This window comes from Pyrus communis, chromosome 4 (assembly GCF_041283825.1).
Source record: "Pyrus communis isolate YQ-2024b chromosome 4, ASM4128382v1, whole genome shotgun sequence".
In the NCBI taxonomy this organism is placed as follows: domain Eukaryota; kingdom Viridiplantae; phylum Streptophyta; class Magnoliopsida; order Rosales; family Rosaceae; genus Pyrus; species Pyrus communis.
Window position 1 is genome coordinate 22,450,743 of NC_142568.1, and position 20,529 is coordinate 22,471,271.

Below are 20,529 nucleotides of genomic sequence, written 5' to 3' on the forward strand. Positions count from 1 at the left end.
GCCTAAAATTTAGTCAAATTAGATACATATCACGATCAAACTGTCAATTTTCCGTCACTAAAAGTAAGAAGTGTTTCTAGGTTCACAGTACAGGGATGGTTTTCGGAACCAGGATGTACATTGTACACGGTCCGTCATGGCTCCTCTTTCATCTGCCTGAGACGTTTACTTTTACGGCATTGTTCCGGTTCAGTACTGATGGGTAAACGGCTCCTTCTACGCTTCCCTTTTTCGTGCTCTTGTTCATCCTTGGGGACAACAGATGGCATTGAACTTCCCGAATTCTCCTTAAGTTGTTCCAGCTTAACGATATCTGATTCAATTTCCTTGGACGGGAACTCAGACTCGAGATTGCGATCTTTGATGTATCGAATCAGATCTCTCAGCTCAGCTATTTGGTTGCCTAAAATTTCATCCTGTGAGCAAAATTAAGCCATGAAAGATGTAAAATTTCAGTTATTACACTGAGGATGGTTCCGATTTAAGTATTTAAGCAATAGCTATGGGATGTCAAGAAGAGTAAAGCTACCTTTTCATCAAGTGATTCTTCTTCCAGCCATATTGTGCGGTATGACTTTCGTGCATCCTCCACATATTCTTTCAAGAGTAGTGCGGGCGAGAACTTGTCATTTAACTTGAAGGCACACATGAATTTAACAGCGTCGATGACCTCCTTCCTTTCAATGAGATTCTGAACAACATCTGTTATGTTTAACACAAAGTTGGAATCATTAAACTGCTCCACAGAAGTTTCAAAAGGACAATTGCAAACTTAAAGAAGTTACCATTAGCAAAAGCATTAAAAATAAATAACGTTGACAATTTATTCTGTTGCTGCGTTCATGCCATTTTCCCAGTTAGCTTTTGTTTCGGAGACTCAAAAAAAGATTCTATTCCATCGATCGCTTTTTCCGTTTGCCCTTTTCTCTTTATATATTTATATTCTTTTGATTCATTTGCCTGTTCCTTTAAGTGATCAAACAGAGAATCCCAATGATGACAACACGATTCATGAAACTCTCATCCGAGGAGAGGACAACAGTTCCCCGACAAACTAAATATCAACCATCAAAGGATACACTTGTGTGGAAATTTGTTGAGCTTCCGCAACAACAGTATATAAATAAAATATAAAAATAAAAAAAATCCCAACAAAATCAGTATCTCAACAAGATGATTGACTCATGAAATTTATCACAGGCTTATCGGTCATGTTTAAGCTATTTGCTAATATTCGACTGGTAATCAACTCCTGAAGATGGTCTAAAACCAACATAAACCTATCACCCTAGCACAATAGACATAAGAATGGCATTGAGGATACTCATAGTTACAAATGCATATAGCCAAAATTTTGTAAGTTGCAGAAAGAAATTAATTAACATACAAAGAAATAGGTAAGAGAATGGTACTGGAACACAAATGTCACACCCTCAAAGTTAATATTCAAGAAACTTACCAGGTAATATCTTATCCGCAAACTCAAGTGTCTGACATAACTTTGTAGCCGGTTTATGCTGACATAACATCCCAAGAAGCTTTACAATATCATCTCCATTTAAAGTAGAAAGGAGTCCATATGTAGCTATAAACTGCAGAAAACCCAAAATCTCCATTGAATTTCCGATATCAGCTCTCATTTTTGCTTGCCACTGGACTGCTAGCTTTACTGCATCTTCTTTCACAATAGGTCCAACATCCGGTTTAACTTTCATTAGATCATTCAACATGGAAATATGATTCTTCATGAAAGATTCTTCAAAACCAACACATCCGTTTCCCCAGCGCTCATTAAAAGATTCTTGCATCAGCTTCAAAAAAAGATTTGCTGGGTCAGTTGACCTTTGTAAAACTGCAAGCATTCTGTTTTGCATTGGCTGGTTCTCACTTAGTGAAAGATTTGGAGAAGATGAAGTTGCTGCATTTCTGACATGTGAAGATTCTGGTTGCTCAAGTTTAACAGGGAAAGAAACGTTGATTTCCGCTATGTAAATGCAAAAGGAAACAAAGAAAGATAGTATAGTGAGTGACAAGTTTTGAGTTTACAGTATTATGTGGCAAAACAAAAGATCGATTCAGAAGTATATGCAAAGTGTAAATCTTGCAGAATATACCCACAAGGCAAAAAAGGAGACAATTGCTATGAAATATGTTTAGAAATCATTGCTTTTGTTAACGTAAATGCCTCCCCTACAACTTCAAAATATGAAGAGAGATATATTACATAACCAAATAAAAATTAGAAGAGCTTACCAGGTGCCTGATTTATGATACCAAAGGCCTGGAGTAGTTCAGTAGCCTGTTCTTGCATAGCAACTATAGCCTTGATAGTCTTCTCCTTACACTTTTGATTTTGGATGTGTTCCTCCGTGGATTTTTGAATCGAATCAAATTCTTTTTGTTTCAATTTGAGATCCTTGACCTGTTCTTCAAGTTGCCTCTCTCTCATTTCAAGTCCACGGGATCGTTCTCGCAACAAATTTTCTTCTAAATTCATATGCTTTTGGCGCTCTTGATTCATGGAATCAACTTCTTTCTGTTTCAATTTGAGCTCCCTGACCTGTTCTTCAAATTGCTTCTCTTTCGTTTCAAGTCCACGAGAACGTTCTTGTAACGACTTTTCTTGTAATTCCAATTCCTTCTGCCGTTCTTGCATCAACTTCCTGAGTGAATGACAATGCTCTCCTTGCAACCGAACCTCACCAAGGCATTCACTAACCCTACTCTCAATCAAACTGAGTCCTTCAACTTTTGACTCAACTTCTTCTTCTCTCAGTTCAAGCTTCCCCACCCATCCTTCGAGTTCCATCTCTTTCGATTCAAGTTTACAAAACCACTTCTCCATGGACTTCTTAAGCATGTCAAAATCTTTCGCCTTCACCTCGATTTCCCTGATCATTTTCTCTCTCGATTCTAGTGCCTTAGAGCATTCCACCATTGATTTCTGAATCAGCCGAAGTCTCTCATTTTTCGATTTCATCTCTTCCTGGCATTCTTCGAGTGATTTCTTTGCTTCCCTAATCTGCTCATCCGTCAAATCAAACACTCTCTTCCCCTCATCAATAGACCCCTTAAACCCTTCCAATTGCCTCCGTTTCAACTCAATATCTTCATTGTACTTGCTCACTTTCTCTGTCCCTTCCTCAATGCATTTCTCAACTTCCAGTAACCGTTTCTCTTTACCATCAACCTCTTTTGTTTTCTCCTCTGCCAACCTCTCGATTTCTCGCAATTCCTCAGCTTTCGATTCCATTTCCAAGTTAAAGCTCACAACTTTGGCTTCCAGCTCCGTTTCCCGGTCCTCAACTTCCTTGATTCGGGTCCGGAGCGAGTTCCGATCCGAGTTAATGCCGTCCTGGATCTCCTGGAATTGGCTCTGAAGCACATTCCGAGCGGAGCCCATCTTCTCCAAAAGACCCTTCAGTTGCAAGGAACCATTGCACTGCATCAACTCCGATTGTTTCAAACGGGTAACCATCTTCGCCATTGTTGATCAAGTTTTCTTTTCTTCTAAAAATTAAAAACAAAATAAAATTAAAAAAAAATCCAAAAAATTAAGAATCGAACTATTACGAACACGATTCGGTTAAACATGAAGAAGAAAAAGAGAAAACACTAATGTGTCTAGTGTGTTCAGTTAACCAAATAAGGTGCATTTTCAATTTCTGAAAAAACAAAACCCTAAAAACAGAGAACGTGAGATTACTGAAAGAGAACGAAAGGCCGCCATTGCCGATGAAATGAAAGAAACTGCATACCTTTGAGTTGGGATTTCTCAGCTCTGGCCTTGAAATCGACGGCTATGGAGGAAGGACGGCGCAAAGCTTGACGCTTTAGCTGCTGTTGCTGCTGCTTCTTCTTCTTCTTCGAGCTCTCTGAAGCAGTGAAGCTCCACCAGCTCGGTCGTTAGGAATAAATGATCATGCAGATCATACGGACAAAGCAACGGCTAGGATTTATGGGGACTGTCTTAGTTAGTATCGCACGTTCGGCGGCCACGTGTCCAGCCGTACTGTTTTGGCCTTTAGTCGGTCAATTTTTGGTCTTTCCTGTTTGACTTGGGGATTTGGCGGTTAATTGACCTTTTAACTTGGGATTTAGAGCCTAATTGATTTATTCTTTTATCTTATTTTTGTCAACACTATTACTTACATATAATATTATTTCGGCGTTTATCGAGGCATGTTATTTTTCGAATGGTTGTTTTAGGAATTGGATCCGTTCTGAACTTTTGTGTCCAAAATCTTAGGAAATGAGTTAATAAGGACTGTTGATTTTGTATGGTGGGTCAGGAAAATAAGTTAATGAGAACCTTTTGATTGAATTTGTGCTGCCCAAATGAATTGATTCTTAAGTTTTGAACATTAAGGTCTAGAACATATTTAATTCCCTATCCCCGTTGAAGATGTTAACATTTCAACACAAATTTGTTTGACAAAAAAAAAAAAAGAAGAAGAAAAACAGATCTTTTTTTAATTTGGCGCTTAATTAATCTTCTCAATTCAATGAGATTAAAAATGTAACTCACTTTTTAGTTGTGATAAATTCATCACATAACAAACCCATATCAAAGTGCGGTTTATTTTTAAATACGGGACACAATTTTATGATCGGTTAATGCCACTGAGACTATAAATTAGTTGAAGAAAAAACCTCAACAACTAAAAAATTAGTTAATCCCATTCATATTATTTTTTTCGTCCTCAAACTTGCCCTTCCGAATAAGTAAACATGTCATGCCAACCTCTTCTTAGTAAAACTTTATAAACTATATTTTAAACATGATAGTTCAAGCAAACTCTGAATAACATGTTTCCACTTCCACACAAGCAAATTCTGAATAGCTGCTTCCCCTGAATGCAAGTAATGCCGCTCAATATTTTTAATCACGGCAGCTCACTCAGCCGTCTGAGACGCTTACATTTGCGCCGTTCCGGCGGTTGAATCATGAGGCTAAGATTCTGAATCAAATCTGCAACATTTTACGACAAGAAGGTTGCCATAAGGAGAATAGCATGAGCATATATAACAACTTGAACTTGTAGAACTCACTATTACTATAAGCAAACATAACCGAACATATTGCAGATGGAACAGAATCCTAATTACGCAAGCTAACCACAGAACGCTAGTGATACAAGAACACTATATTCCGACGAGATAACAAGTGTTCTCGAAAAACTAACTACAAAACCAATCAGAAGTTACACTTGTAACAACCAAACCAACTATAACCGAAAAATTTGTAAACAACTGAGAATACATAGATACAGACAAGAGCAATGGTAGTGGAACACAAGCATGACGAAATCTATGAATGTCGATTTTCAGGAAACTTACCAGGGATCTTATCTGAAAAACCAAGTGTTCGGCATGAGTTTAGAGCCATTTCATCCAGATAAATCATCCCAAAAAGCTTCACAATTTCATCTTTGTTAAAGGCAGAAAGCAATTCATATGTAGATATAAACTGCAAAAACCCCAAAATCTCCATGGAATTTTCAGAATCAGCTCTCAATTTTGCCATCCACTGGAGTCCTAGCTCTTTAGCATCTTTTTCACATCAGATCCAATACGCCGTGTGACTTTTGCTAGATCAATCAACAGGGAAATGGTATTCTCCATGACAACTGCTCCAAAACCAACGTCTCCGTTTCCCCAGCATTGACCCAAATGAGTTTTTATCAACTTGAAAGCAAGTTTTTCCGGGTGCAATGATATTTGTAGGGCAACAAACATTCCATTCTGCATTGGTGGGTTACCACTTGAATGCTTGTTTGGAGAGCCCTGCACATCTGTTGCATCTGTAGTGGCACTCGGTTGAAGATTTGGAGAAGATGAAGAAAGTACATTTCTAACCGGTGAAGATTCTGGTTCCTCAACTTTAACAGCGAAAGAAATGCTGTTGCTCGCTATGTGATTGCAAGAAGAAACCAAGAAAAGGATAAATAAGAAGAAAACTTGCTAATAACCTTTAACAACACAGTTACAAAAGAGGGACAAATAAAACTATTTACATTTTTTAGGCCAACAAAAGGAGAGACTTACATAACTTTAAAGCTCCAAAAAATCTTTGCAGAATATAACATTTTTAAAATTTCTTTATAAACCATTTCTTGAAACAACATCTTAAAGTAAATGAGTAATCTGGTAATCTACAACTCTAAATGAAAAAGTATAGAGAGCTTACCAGCTGCCTTGTTTGTGGTCTTAAGTGCCTGGCATAACTCAGATGCTTGTCCATGCTGAGCCACGATAGCAAGAAGACTTTGAAGCTCCTTTGGATCACAAGCAGTTGTGATCTCATACACAGTAACAAGCTTCAAAAAGCCCAAAACCTCCATACCATTCTCTCTTGCCATCGTCATCTTAGCCTTCCAATCAGCTGCCAAATTCATTGCATCTTCTCTCACCTGAAGACTTATTTGTGGTGAGAATATCTTCAACTCCTGTAACAAAAGAATACAACTCCTCCTAATAACTCTCAAATCATAATCAGATGTCTCTGAGTTGTCTCCAGTCGAATTTGAAGGGTAAAACCCTTGCATTGCATTCAAAACTAGTTTTGCTGGGTCAGATGACGCCTGGAGAATAGCTGAGATTTCGGTGCCAACTAAATCAATTCTTTTCAAATGCTCATTCATGAGCAACTGCAAGCCTCTTCCATCCCTATTGGTAATGGTAGCAGGGGTACATAGCAATTGCTGATCATTATCCACTTCAGGATGGACATTGGTCTTCTCCTTGGATTTCAGGTTTTGGATATCTTCCTCCGTGGATTTTCTAATCGAATCAAATTCTTCCTGTTTCGATTCAAGCTCTTTGACTTGTTCTTGGAGTTGCATCTCTCTCATTTCAAGTCCATGTGAACTTTCCTGTAACAACTTTTCTTGTGCATCCAAATGTTGTTGGCGTTCTTTAATCAGTGAATAAGATTGTTTTTGTTTTGATTCAAACTCTTTGACTTGTTCTTCAAATTGCCTCTCTTTCATTTGGAGTCCATGGAAACGTTCTTGCAACCATTTTTTCTGGGAACCCAAATGTTGTTGGTCTTCTTGAATCATAAAAAAAAAACATTTTGATTTGATTCAAACTCTTTCAAATGTTCTTCAAGGTTCCTCTTTTTCATTTCAAGTCCATTGGAGAATTCATCCAACAACTTTTCCTGTGAAATGAATTGCTTCTGGCTTTCTTGAACCATTGCATCAAATTGTTTTCGTTTCAACTCGAGCTCTTTGGCCTGTTCTTCAACCTGCCACCATTTCATTTGAAGTTCATGGAAACAGTCTTGTGACAACTTTTCTTGTGAATCCAAATACTTCTTGTGTTCATGAACCATCAAATCAAACTTTTGTTGTTTCAACTCAAGCTCTTTGGCCTGTTTTTCAAGTTGCTTCTCTTTCGTTTCAAGTCCGTGGGAACTTACTTGTAACATCTTTTCTTGGGAATCCAAACGATGTTGTCGTCCTTGAATCATCAAATCAAACTGCTTTTGCTTTGATTCAAACTCCCTGATCTGATCCTCAAGTAGCCTATCCTTCACTTCAAGTCCACGGGAATGCTCTTGCAACGACTTTCTTGTGAATCCAAATGCTTTTGGCGTTCCTGAATCACCGAATAAAACTGTTTTTGTTTCAAGTCAAGCTCTTTGGCCTTTTCTTCAAGTTGCCTCTCTTTCATTTCAAGTCCGTGGGAGCCTTCTTTTAACATCTTTTCTTGCAAAACAAAATGTTGTCGATGTTCATGAATCATCGAATCAAATTGTTTTCGTTCCAACTCAAGATCTTTGGCCAGTTCAAGTCTCTCTTTCTTTTCAACTCCACCGGAACATCCTTGCAACAACCTTTCACGCGAATCCAATTGCTTTCCTTCCAATTGAACCTCATTCGGGCATTCGGTGACCATGCTATGAACCAAACCGGGTTTCTCAACTTGTCTGCGTCTAAATTCGAGCTTCTTAACCAATCCTTCAAGTTCCCTCTTTTTCGCTTCGAGTTTACGGGTCCTCTTCTCCATTGCCCCGATGACTTCTTCTTTCGATTTGAGTGTATTACAGCATTCCACCATTGATTTCTGAATGAGACCAAGTTTTATAGTTTTAAACTCAACCTCTTTTCCTTTCTCCTCTGCCAAACTCTCGATTTCCTGCAATTTTCGGGCTTTCGCTTCCACTTCCAAGTTAAAGTTTAAAACTTTAGCTTCCCATTCCTTCTCCCGGTCCTCAATCTCTCGGTTTCGGGTCAGAAGCGAGTTCCGTTCCGAGTCAAAGTAGTCCTGGAGCTCTTGGATTCGGGTCAGGAACTGCACATTCCGGGTCGAGCCGTCAGAACCCAAAACGTCCTTCCATTGCTGGGCAAGATGGCTCTGCTTCAACTCCCTTTTCTCCATTGTTGGGCTTCTGTCCCAAACAAAGAAAAGAAACAAAACAAAAACCCTAACTGTTACGACCTCCATGGCGGATGAAATTTGAAGAAAAAAAATGAGAAACCCTAAAACATAGAAGGTGCATTTTCAAATTTCCTAAAAAAAAATTATAAGGAAAAAAAAAAAAAAAAACCTGAACAGATTCTGAGATACTGGAAGAGAATGTGAGCCGGAGGTATAATACGACGGCGTAGTGACATACCTGCGTTGGGGATTTCGAACTCTTGAATCGACGGCTATGGCGGAAGGAGCTTCTTCTTCTTCTTCAACACTCCAACGTTCAGTAGCTCGCACAGGTGCTATATGCATTTGTTTCATACAAATTTCATCTGGGCCGTTAGTTTAATGATTGCACAAAGCAACGGACAAGATTCAAGTTAACCCGGATCATGCCAATTTAAACGAGTCTTTTGTCCGTACGGCTAGTTGCCACGTGTCTACGTTTTTCCCGCTTTGGCCTACAATCAGAAATATCGTCCGTGCGGACCACGCTACCACAACTACCAACAAGCCAATCAACCGCGAGATTCGCACTGTTCAAGAGAAAGAGAAGGGGATCCGGACCTCTCAATTCTGTAAAGTGAGCTAATATGATAGTTAGTTTGGTATTGTTGTGCTTTGAAAAAAAATTGATTTTACCGTGCTGTGAAATTAAGCAGCAGAGTGTTTGGTAAATTTTTTTGTAAAAGTACTTTTGGAAAAAAATAATATTATGGTGTTTAATAAACTTTTATGTAAAACAGATGTGAAAAAAAGCTAATTTTTCAAAGTTGGGTTTTGCAGCTTTGTGCTTTTGGCTTTTTTCACCCAAAATTGTGAAAAAAAGCTAAAGCTGAATGCTTACCAAACATGAAAAAGCTCCCAACTTTTTTCAGAATCACCTCAGTACCAAACTAGGGCTAATAGGTGCTGTAAAATTTGAATGAGTGGTTCAGATACTCAGTCCATGATCCACACCGACTTTCTCTAGCTAATACCAACGTAGAAATGCCCGTTTGTTTGTGTCTCACGCCAAACGAACTAGTCGCGCTTGTGTAAAAAAAAAAAAAAAAAAAATCTCTCCTAAGATGGTTTAATTTGATCTGTTTTGAATTTGGCTTAATTAATCTCTTTCTATTTAGTGGGATTACTTGGTCTTTACTTAAAAGGAAAAAAATGATGAATATAATAATGCTTTCTTTTTCTTTTTATTTATTTTTATATTTTTATTTTATATATACCAAATTTTGGTGCTGCAGGTTCTATACCAATGAAAACGCTATCCTCACATTTGAAGACTTGGGAAAAAAAAAAAATTGGTTAGAACATTATGTTCCTCCCCTTTCTGCATTCAAGTTTAAATCTCATATTTTGTAATTAGATGAATTTGATGTTGAATATCGGTGGTATAGAAAAAATCCCCTTTTTTTTTTTTTAAGAATCCTCCGTATTTAAGTTTTAAAGTACATAGAAATTGATCTAGAATTTCACATCAGCAAATCAAATATTTAGCTAAAAGATTGTGTGTGTATGTGTGTGTGTGTGTGTGTGTGTAAGAATTAGTCAAGACATTTCGTTTCATGTATCTCTCAAGGTTTTGCAACATAACCTGTTTCCACATAAACAATTCTACCTTGAAGTCAGTCAAACTAACTGCTCCTCCTAAATGCAAGGCAATGCAACTCAAAAGAAAGCAGCTGACAACAACCTATCAAACTTTGCAATTAGCAGGTTACTAGAGGCTAACACTACGGTCGAGGTTTTCGGTTTTACTATGCACACGAGTCCATCAGGCCAGCTGTTTGAGGCGCTTGCAGTTACGCTGTTCTGGCGGTTTGATCTTGAAGGATACAAGGTTGGTATTTGGTTTCTTCCCTTTCTCCTGCTCTCCTTCACCCTTGGAGCCAACAACTGGAACCGAACGTCTCCAATCCAACTTGTGCTTTTCCAGCTTAACTATCTCTTTTTCGATGCCCTTGTATGGGAATTCTGACTCGAGATGATTGTCTTTGATGCAATGAATCGCAGCGCTCAGATCAGCTATTTGCTTGTCTACCACCTCATTCTGTGAACAAAATTAAGGCTTGAAATTTGTATATTTGAATCGAAGAGGGTAAATGATCCTGAAATTAACTTTTTATGAAGCAGCAGCTATTGGAAGTCCAAAGATGTATGTACCATTTCATCAAGTGATCTTTTTACCAGCCATTTTGTGCAGTAAGACCGCCTTGCACCTTCCACATATTCTTTTAAGAGTGGTACCGGTGGGAACCTGGCAGATAAGTTGAAGCCGCAAATCAATCTAACAGCTTCAATCAGTTGCTTCCTTTCAATAAGATCTTGAACAAAATCTGCAGCATTTAAACAAAATTGACCGATTCATCAAACAGCTCCAGAGAAGCTCCGTAAGGAGAATTGCAAATTATAACCATCCTCAATGAAAATTCACTCTAGCCTGTAAATAATCTCTTTCTAAACTTCATGTACTTTTTCATGATAAGTTATATTGACCCATGAAGTTTCCCATCGATCATCTTCAAGCCATTTGCAAATATTAGACCAATTAAATCCCGAAGGCAGTATAAAACCGGCTCAAATCTATCGCCCTAGCACAATGGATGCAGGAATCGCATCTAGGACTCTCAGATACAATCAAATATAGCCAAAATTGGTAAACTACCAACAGAAACAGATAAGAGTTTGGTTCTGGAACAAAACACCACAGTATGAATCAAGAGACTTACCAGGGATCATATCTGCAAAACCAATTGCTTGGCATGATTCCAAAGCCTTTTTGTGCAGACAAATCGTCCCGAGAAGCTTTACAATCTCATATCTGTTAAAGGTAGAAACCAATCCATATGTAGCTACAAAGTTCAAAAACACCAAAATCTCCATTGAATTTTCAGCATCAACTCTCATTTTTGCTTTCCACTGTACTGCTAGCTCTATTGCATTTTTTTTAACATGTGGCCCAATTTTCATGGAGACTTCCGTTAGATCATTCAACAGGGAAATGCTATTCTCCACGACAGCTGATTCACAGCCAACATCTCTTTTTCTCCAGCATTGAGACAAAGATTCTTTAATCAACTTCAAAACTAGTTCTGCTGGGTCCATTGACATTTGTAGATCAAGAAGCATTTCGTTCTGCACTGACTCGTACTCACTTAAATGCTCATCCGTAGAGCCCTGCAAATTCATTGTATCTGTGGTTGCACTCGGTTGAAGATCCAGAGAAGATGAAGCTGCGACATTTATAAGTTGTGAAGATTCTTGTTCCTCAATTTTGATAGGGAAAGAAACGCTGTTGCTCGCTGTGCAATCGCAAGAAGAACAAAGAAAAGGATTATTTGACAATTGTGCTTTACTGAAGACTGAAGTGGTATATCAGACACCAAATCGTGTTACGTGCAAATTGGAGACAGAGGCTGCCTAAATGATCAAACAAGAAGAATTTGTAAAACTCCAATAGCAAGATCTGGGATGAAACGGTTCAAAGCAAGAGTATGTGCGGCACCAGACACCTTCACTAAGATACTTAAACGATAAATGAGAAGAGAACATGACACAGCAGAACGAAATCCTTAGATAACACAGTTATAAAAGTGGGATGAGTAAAACTGATTACGTTTTTTCAGGCCAGCAAAAAGGAGCTAGTAATTACTTCGAAAACTTTAAAGCTCTATCCCCTACATGATATAACAACTACTTATATTAAATGAATAAAAGATAACGTAAATAAAACCGAAAAAGAGCTTACCAGGTGCCTTACTTGTGATACCAAGGGCCTGGCATAGTTCAGTTCCTTGCTCGTGCTCAGCCACTGTACAAAGAAGACTCTGAAGCTCCTTCGAATCATAAGCAGTTGTGATTTCATACACAGCAACAAGCTCCAAAAAACCCAAAATCTCCAATCCATTCTCAGTCGCCACAGTCATCTTACCCTTCCATTCAGCTGCCAAAGCCCTTGCTTCTTTTCTCACCTGAGGGTTGATTTGTGGTGAGAATCTCTTCAACTGCTGTAACAAAAAAATACAACTCCTCCTAATAACTGTCAAATCAAAGGCAAACTCAGTGGTGTCCACGGTCTGATTTGAAGGATAAAACCCTTGCATTGCATCCAAAACGAGCTTTGCTGGGTCAGATGACGCCTGAAGACAAGCTGCGATTTCGCCACATACAAGATCAGTTCTCGTCCAATTCTCATTCATGAGAACCTGCAAGCATTTGCCATCCATGGAACAATTAGTCTTCTCCTTGGATTTCAGATTTTGGATGTCTTCCCTGGATTTTTGCAGCGACTCAAATTGTTTTTTTTCTGATTCGAGCTTTCTGACCTGTTCTTCAAGCCGCCTCTCTTTCATTTTAAGTCCATGAGAACCTTCTTGTAACAACTTCTCTTGAGAATCCAAATGTTGTTGGCGTTCTTGAATCATCGAATCAAATTCTTTTTTATTCGATTCAAACTCTCTGACCTTTTCCTCAAGTCGCCCTTCTTTCTTTTCAAGTCCATGGCAACCTTCTTGTAACAACTTTTCTTGCAAATCCAAACATTTTTGGCGTTCTTTAGCCGTCAAATCAAATTGTCGTTGTTCAGATTCAAACACTCTGACCTGCTCTTCGAGTTGCCTCTCTTTCATTTCGAGTCCATGGCAACCTTGTTGCAACAACTTTTCTTGTGAATCCAAATGCTTTTGGCACTCTTGAACCATCAACTCAAATTCTTGTTGTTTCAACTCCACTGCCCTGATGGTTTTCTCTTTGGATTCAAGTGTACGGTAACATTCCCTTATCGATTTTTCAACGGCACCAAGTATCTTCCTTTTCGATTGAATCTCCTTGTGACATTCTTCGAGAGATTTATGCGCCGCCTTAACCTGCTCTTGTTTCGAAACAAAATCTTTCATGACATCATCAATAGACCCCTTCATCGAGTTTAATCGCCTTCCGTTCAACTCAGTGACCTCCTTCTTCATCTTCAGCTCTCTCGACTTCTCATCCAAACTTTTCACAATCGAATTCAATTTCTCCGTTCGCTCTTCGATATCATTTTTTATCAAATCAAGTTCCCTCGCCTTCCCCCTAACCGATTCCTCGATTTCCAACAACCATTTTTCCTTACCACCAACCTCCCTTCTTTTCTCTTTCGCCAATCTCTCGATTTCATACAATTCCTGAGCTTTAGACGCCATTTCCGAGTTAAAGTTCAAAACTTTGCCCTCCAACTCCTTCTCGCGCTCCTCAACCTCCCGCTGCCGTGTCTGGAGCGAGTTCTGCTCCGAGTAAAACCGGTCCTGGAGTGTAGAAAAAGGTATGTAGGCTAAAAAATATATTTGTTATTGATACGTGAATGTAGAAAAAATGGAAGAGAATGCTTATGGAAGAGAATGCAAATGGAAGAGAATGCTTATTTTTTCATTATGTTTCTCTACAAGATTACAAGGATATATATACATGATACAAGTGTGTAGGTAGGACAAGGTAGCCGTCCTAGTGTGTAGGTAGGACGGCTGTAGAGGACAAGGTAGCCGTCCTAGTGTGTAGGTAGGACAAGGTAGGACGGCTTGACGACTGTAGGACGGCTTGACGGCTGTAGGACGACTTGACGGCTATAGGACGGCTGTAGGACGGCTTGACGGCTGTAGGACGGCTAGTGTGTAGGTAGGACAAGGTAGGACGGCTTGACGGCTGTAGGACGGCTTATTCTTCCAATAATAATATTATATACAATTACACAAGGACTCCAATCATATTCCTTATTTGTCTAACACTCCCCCTCAAGTTGGAGAGTGGATGTCAAGAACTCCCAACTTGCGTAACATACTCGAAAACTTTTCTTTCCCAAGAGGTTTGGTAAACAAGTCTGCCAACTGTTGTGCCGTACCCACATGCTTGGTCTCTATTGTGCCATCTACAATCTTATCTCGTATAAAGTGACAATCCATCTCAATGTGACGAGTTCGTTCATGAAAAACAGGATTGGCAGCTATATGTAACGCTGCTTGATTATCACAAAATAAAATGGAAGGACCATCCAAAGGAATGTTCAAATCCTTCAACAAAAAACGAAGCCAAACTATCTCGCAACAAGCACCTGCCATGGCCCTATATTCCGCCTCTGCTGAAGAGAGCGAAACGGTTTTCTGTCGTTTCGTCCGCCAAGAAATCAAAGAACCGCCCAAGAATACACAATACCCAGTAGTCGAACGGCGAGTGATAGGGCAACCTGCCCAATCAGAATCACAAAACGCAGTTAACTTGGTCTGGTTGTCAGAACGAAATAATAAACCTTGACCTGGAGTAGCCTTCAAATAACGAACAATACGAAGCGCAGCATCCATATGAGATATCCTTGGCTCGTGCATAAAACGGCTTAGAACATGCACAGAATAGGTGATATCCGGCCGAGTGATAGTGAGATATATTAACCGACCTACTAATCGTCGATACTTTTCAGGATCCTTGAGAAGTTCTCCTTTATCAGATAATTTTGTGTCATCCATAGGAAAAGCAATGGGTCGTGCTCCCAAAAAACCATAGTCCTTGAGAATCTCTAATGCATACTTGCGTTGAGAAATATAAATCCCTTGTTTGGAACGAGAAACCTCAATACCCAAAAAATATTTTAAATCACCAAGGTCTTTTATCCGAAAATGATCACGGAGAAAAGACTTCAGAGAATTAATGGCACTAGCATCATTGCCTGTAATCACAATATCATCCACATAAATGAGCAAAGCTGTGAAAGAAATACCAGACTTTTTAGTGAACAATGAATAGTCAGCTTTGGATTGTTGAAAACCGGCAGAAATGATGGCACTAGTGAATTTGGCAAACCATTGGCGAGAAGCCTGCTTAAGACCATAAAGTGACTTGTGAAGGCGACACACAAGATTCTCCCCCTGTCGCCGAAGACCAGGAGGAGGAGACATATAGATTTCTTCATGTAAGTCACCATGTAAGAAAGCATTATTAACATCAAGCTGATGAAGAGACCAAGACTGACTAGCAGCAAGAGCAAGAAGACAACGCACCGTAATCATCTTAGCAGTAGGAGAAAAAGTGTCATGATAATCAATACCTTCAGCCTGAGTGAAGCCTTTAGCAACCAAACGAGCTTTGTAGCGGTCAATAGAGCCATCGGAATTGTGCTTGAGTTTGTACACCCACTTACAACCAATGGGAATTTTGCCAGGGGGCAAGGAAGTTAAAGTCCAAGTATCATTAGCATGTAAAGCTTGAAGCTCCTCAGTCATAGCACGTTGCCAATTGGGGTCAGTGGCAGCCTCGGCAAAGGAGGAAGGCTCCACAGTCCGACTGACAGAGTTAATGTAAGAAAAATGCCTGGGAGAGTAACGGTGATAAGAGAGAAAATTACAAAGTGGATATCGCGTACCTTGTGTAGAACCGGGTTGCGAAGTCGAAGATGGGTGGGATGGCAGAATCACCTGCGAGCAAACGTAGTCTTTTAAATAGGGTGGAGGTTTATGGGCACGGGAAGAGGTGCGGGGAAGGGGAGGATTGGTAGGTAGTGGGGGGGTAGGGATGTCCGTGGGTAAAAGGGTGAAAGGTAAGGAAGTAGCGGGGGGGGAAGGAGGGGATACCGAGAGGGCAGGGGCATGGGGAAGAACGGGTAATGGGGCAGCAAGGGAATCTGTGGGAGGCGTGGAAGGGGAGGAAGGTGGAGGAGGGTGAGGCGTCGGGGCAGGAAGGGGTGGGTTATATGTAAAGTCCAGAGGGGGTGGGATGGGTAGGGTAGGCGAAGAGGATGGGATAGGAGGGTGAGAAACGGCATAAGGGAAAGTAGTTTCATGAAAGATGACGTCTCGACTAGTGAAAATGCGGTGATTGTCGAGATCGTAAAGGGTATAGGCCTTTTGTCCATGAGGATAACCGAGAAAAATGCAACGATGAGCCCGAGGGGAAAATTTGGTGGTGGGAGTGACAGAGGTGGCATATGCCAGACAACCAAAGACGCGGAAGTGGTCATAAGATGGGGTTTTCGAAAAGAGAACCTCAAATGGGGATTTATGATGGAGAAGACGGGTAGGGAGACGATTGATGAGATAAGTAGCGGTAAGAACACATTCCCCCCAAAACTTGATAGGAAGATGGGATTGAAAACGAAGGGCGCGAGCGGTTTCAAGAAGATGACGATGTTTTCTTTCAACAACGCCATTTTGTTGGGGGGTATAAACACAAGAAGTTTGTAAAAGCACCCCATGATCAGAGAAAAAACTACGAAGAGATAAAAATTCACCACCATTGTCAGTACGAATGCATTGGATGGTAGTGCGGAATTGGGTAGTGACATAAGCAAAAAAATCCTTAATTAATTGTTGAGTGTCGGATTTATGTTTCATGAGGAAGACCCACGTAAAGCGAGAAAAATCATCCACAATGGTTAAGAAATAATGAGCACCAGAAAGAGAAGAGGATTGACGATTCGGGCCCCAAATATCACAATGAATTAAAGCAAAAGGGAAAGTGGATGAAATTGAACTCAAAAGAAAAGGTTGACGAGTTTGTTTTGCCAACGGACAAACATCACAAATATGACTAGAATCAAAAGTGCAATTAAGAGAACTAGATGCTAAAGCTTGCAAACGAGTGGAGGAGGGGTGACCAAGACGCCTATGCCAGAGGGAGGAGGGGATGGTAATGATGTTGCAGAGAGGTTGACGGGTGGGGAGAGAAGAGGTAAGGGCCACAAGGTAATACAGATCGCCACGTCGCTTACCCACACCAATCATCGCCTTCGAAACCAAGTCCTGCAAAACACACCAAGAAGGAAAGAAGGTTATGGAACACGATAATCCATCTGTAAGTTTACCAACCGATAAAAGGTCCACTCGGAAATTAGGGACACATAAAACATCCTTCAAAGTAACTGATGAATTTAAAGGAAGAGTGCCGGTAAAAGTAATGGGAGCAGAAGCACCACTAGGCAAAGAAACAGGCGGCAAATGTGAAGGAGAGCGATTAACCAAACATGAAGCGGAAGAAGTAATATGATCCGTAGCACCACTGTCAAGAATCCATTGACCATGACGAGAGGTGACAGGTAACAAACCTTGGGCAAAATCAGTAGTGAGCACGGCATTGGCCTGAGGAGGGGTGGTGGTGTCACGTAGAGCAGCTAGAACACGGGAGTGCTGCTCGGCAGAGAGGTCAGGCATGGCAAGCTGCAAGTCATGCAAAGTGGGCTGGGCCCCGTGCACTTGGTGGGTCGCTGGAGTAGAAGAGGAGGCGGGGGCCTGGGTGCCTTGCACGTGATGGGCTTGGGTGAAATTATGGGGCCGGGAAGCAGAAAACCGTGGCTGCCAGGGAGGACTGGAAGGTGCATGACTGCGGGAAGAACTGGAAGCAGTGGCACGGCGCGGTGGTCGCCACGGTTGGCCATGGAGGGGATGGCCAACGGGATAGCCATGAAGTTTATGGCAGGTGTCTCGGGTATGATAATCAAAATTGCAGTAGGTGCAGTGGAGGGGAGGACGAGCAAAGGAGGGACGGGACGGGCCACGAACAGCCATGGGAACGGCAGAGAAAGCTGCCGAAAAAAAAAAAAAAATTAGGGCTAGGGTTATAAACCTGCTCTGTATACCATGTAGAAAAAGGTATGTAGGCTAAAAAATATATTTGTTATTGATACGTGAATGTAGAAAAAATGGAAGAGAATGCTTATGGAAGAGAATGCAAATGGAAGAGAATGCTTATTTTTTCATTATGTTTCTCTACAAGATTACAAGGATATATATACATGATACAAGTGTGTAGGTAGGACAAGGTAGCCGTCCTAGTGTGTAGGTAGGACGGCTGTAGAGGACAAGGTAGCCGTCCTAGTGTGTAGGTAGGACAAGGTAGGACGGCTTGACGACTGTAGGACGGCTTGACGGCTGTAGGACGACTTGACGGCTATAGGACGGCTGTAGGACGGCTTGACGGCTGTAGGACGGCTAGTGTGTAGGTAGGACAAGGTAGGACGGCTTGACGGCTGTAGGACGGCTTATTCTTCCAATAATAATATTATATACAATTACACAAGGACTCCAATCATATTCCTTATTTGTCTAACATGGAGCTCCTCGAACCGGGTCTGGAGCGAGTCAATGTGGTCCAAGAGGTGCTTCCACTGCGGGACCAAATTCCTTTGCTTCAACTCCGGTTCATCCGAACCGGACACCATCGTTTCCATCGCTGGCGTCTCTGCAACTTCTGCAAACAAAAAAATATTAATTTCTGAAATCCGACGCCGTATGAAAATGCAGAACGAAAAACGATAAAACCCTAAAGTTCCTTGGCGATCAGAGAAGGTACATTTCCAATTTTCTCAGAAGCAAAAACCCCTAAAACAGAGGAGGTGAAATGTTGAACCAGAATGCGAGAGAGAGAGCTAAAATACGACACCGTATCGACGTTCCTGAGTTGCGGCTTTCAGTTTTGCTGCAATACGACGACGTATCGGCTATGGCGGAAGCTGCAAGCTTTCTTCTTCAGCTCGACGTTCTCAGTCCCTCAGAGCTCATGCAGTGCTCAGTGGGTTAATTATTGCAAGATGCATCTGGGCCGTTGGTTTAGATGTGTGGTGAATGAACGGATAGGATTCAGTCTAACCGGGTCAGGCCATTAGGCCAATCAGAAACGAGTTTTGTTTCCCTATTGGCAAATGCCACGTGTCTAGATTTTTCCGCATCGGTCAAAATTGGTCTTATGTTAGAAATACCTTTTTGCTGCAGGGAAACAAACAGATCCATATTTGTGTCAAATTTTGGTGGGACTGCAACCTATTTAAATAAATAAATAATTATTAATATTTTTTCTTTCTATAAAAAAATTTGATAATTTTCTTTGGGAGAAAGGACCGAGAAAGTACGATATTTATTGCAAGAGTGATTCGTATTTGTTTGAACGGTCACAATTAACTCATCATGTCAATATCTTACGTTTACTTTTTATCGACAGGAAGACAAAGAAGAAAGTAAGAAATGACAAGAGGAATGACAGGAGAACTAGAGTAGAGAGAATCCTACTTTGATGTTGTTAAAACTATGTCGAAACTTTCAAACCAACTGAAGGTTAAAGAGCGTCGCACAATAGAATACATTTTTTTTTAATTTATTATTATTAAAGAAAGGGAAAGAGTTTGAAACTATTTAAGAGGGAGTTTTATATCCGGAACACATCGAGTTCGAAACTATTTAAGAGGGAGTTTCAAATCCGGGACACATGAAATACATCAATATTAAAGCAAAAGAGAAAAATTGATAACATAATGTTCGTAACAGGTAAAAAAAACATAATAAATATTAAAAATATCAAATAATCCATTCCATGACACTTCTACAATCTCATCTTTCACTTAAAAATCATATGAGAATTCTTTCACTTAAAAATGCTATGAGAAATCAAATACTATTTTACCTCAACCAGATAAATTATTTCAAATGTGCATTAAACCAAGAAGAAATAATCAAAAGCTAAAAACAAAAACTTAACTCAAGAAGTTATGAACATTTATCTTTACGCTTGTAATCAAGCTTATACGAAAACAGAAGAGGACATATATTGAGTTATCAGCTGAAAAAGTTCATAGGTTGTCTTCTGCATAGAGAGAACAAAGCCTATACTTTGGCATCAAAATAGGAAAGCCATTTGTTTTGATTTGCTATCCAAATGGTAAAAATTCTACGGTGTACCGTTTGGTATGCTGACGGGACGGAACGGAACAGAACGGAACTGGACAGGACGGGACAGAACGGAATGGAACGGAATGGAGGTTCCGTGTTATGTTTGGTATGCACAGGACGGAATAGGATGGTTGTTCCGTTTTGCGTTTGGTAACGCAGGACAGAATAGAACTAAAAGATTAAATGACTAACTTAGTCTTGTTTCGTCTGTTGTTTGGTACATTGTTTATGCATAGGACGGGACGAGATGGGATATCTTCAAACAAAGAAAATGAAAGGATTGTACAGTGTTTATGCGTGGGTAAGTCCGAGATGCTAGCTGAACTCAATGGCTGTAGTTCTCAACGTGATGGAGCTTACATCGACTATTCGGTGTAGAAAGAAGAGAAGACTAGCGGCATTGCAGTTCTGCCTGGACGCAGTCACCAAGTAAACA

General features: G+C 40.3%; 2 protein-coding genes across 4 annotated transcripts; both read right to left on the reverse strand.

The window, feature by feature from the left end:
- LOC137722181 (uncharacterized) lies at positions 1-8,685 on the reverse strand. Its single transcript, XM_088691969.1, has 10 exons — positions 7,544-8,685; positions 7,227-7,252; positions 6,191-7,054; positions 5,544-5,912; positions 5,341-5,430; positions 3,759-3,875; positions 2,254-3,489; positions 1,460-1,984; positions 530-702; positions 1-416 (listed from the first exon to the last, which is right to left on the reverse strand). Exons 1-10 carry the CDS (start codon positions 8,452-8,454, stop codon positions 135-137), a joined length of 4,593 nt encoding a protein of 1,530 aa, XP_088548095.1. The 5' UTR covers positions 8,455-8,685; the 3' UTR covers positions 1-134.
- A 1,269-nt stretch (positions 8,686-9,954) lies between these two features.
- LOC137723775 (uncharacterized) lies at positions 9,955-18,923 on the reverse strand. Of its 3 annotated transcripts, none has more exons than XM_088693051.1 (6): positions 18,814-18,923; positions 18,482-18,621; positions 12,167-13,700; positions 11,148-11,720; positions 10,582-10,754; positions 9,955-10,468 (listed from the first exon to the last, which is right to left on the reverse strand). In XM_088693051.1, the coding sequence occupies exons 2-6, from the start codon at positions 18,599-18,601 to the stop codon at positions 10,193-10,195; spliced, it is 2,676 nt and encodes an 891-aa protein (XP_088549177.1). In that variant the 5' UTR covers positions 18,602-18,621; positions 18,814-18,923; the 3' UTR covers positions 9,955-10,192. The 3 variants fall into 3 exon arrangements, with proteins under 3 accessions (XP_088549177.1, XP_088549178.1, XP_088549176.1); XM_088693052.1 differs by having other exon boundaries at positions 10,606-10,754; positions 18,724-18,923; XM_088693050.1 differs by having other exon boundaries at positions 18,724-18,913.
- Positions 18,924-20,529: the final 1,606 nt, after the last annotated feature.

Bases quoted from the DNA above. Each gene is read 5' to 3' on its own strand.
- LOC137722181 (XM_088691969.1), bottom strand. From the start codon at position 8,454: ATGGAGGTCGTAACAGTTAGGGTTTTTGTTTTGTTTCTTTTCTTTGTT. The intron at 3,490-3,758 runs GTATGCAGTTTC...AAACTTGATCAA, and splicing joins TGAGAAATCCCAACTCAAAG to CAATGGCGAAGATGGTTACC. The intron at 703-1,459 runs GTAAGTTTCTTG...TAAACATAACAG, and splicing joins TGCGGATAAGATATTACCTG to ATGTTGTTCAGAATCTCATT.
- LOC137723775 (XM_088693051.1), bottom strand. From the start codon at position 18,601: ATGGAAACGATGGTGTCCGGTTCGGATGAACCGGAGTTGAAGCAAAGG. The intron at 13,701-18,481 runs GTTAGACAAATA...TCTACACTCCAG, and splicing joins CCCGGTTCGAGGAGCTCCAT to GACCGGTTTTACTCGGAGCA. The intron at 11,721-12,166 runs GTAAGCTCTTTT...GCGATTGCACAG, and splicing joins TATCACAAGTAAGGCACCTG to CGAGCAACAGCGTTTCTTTC.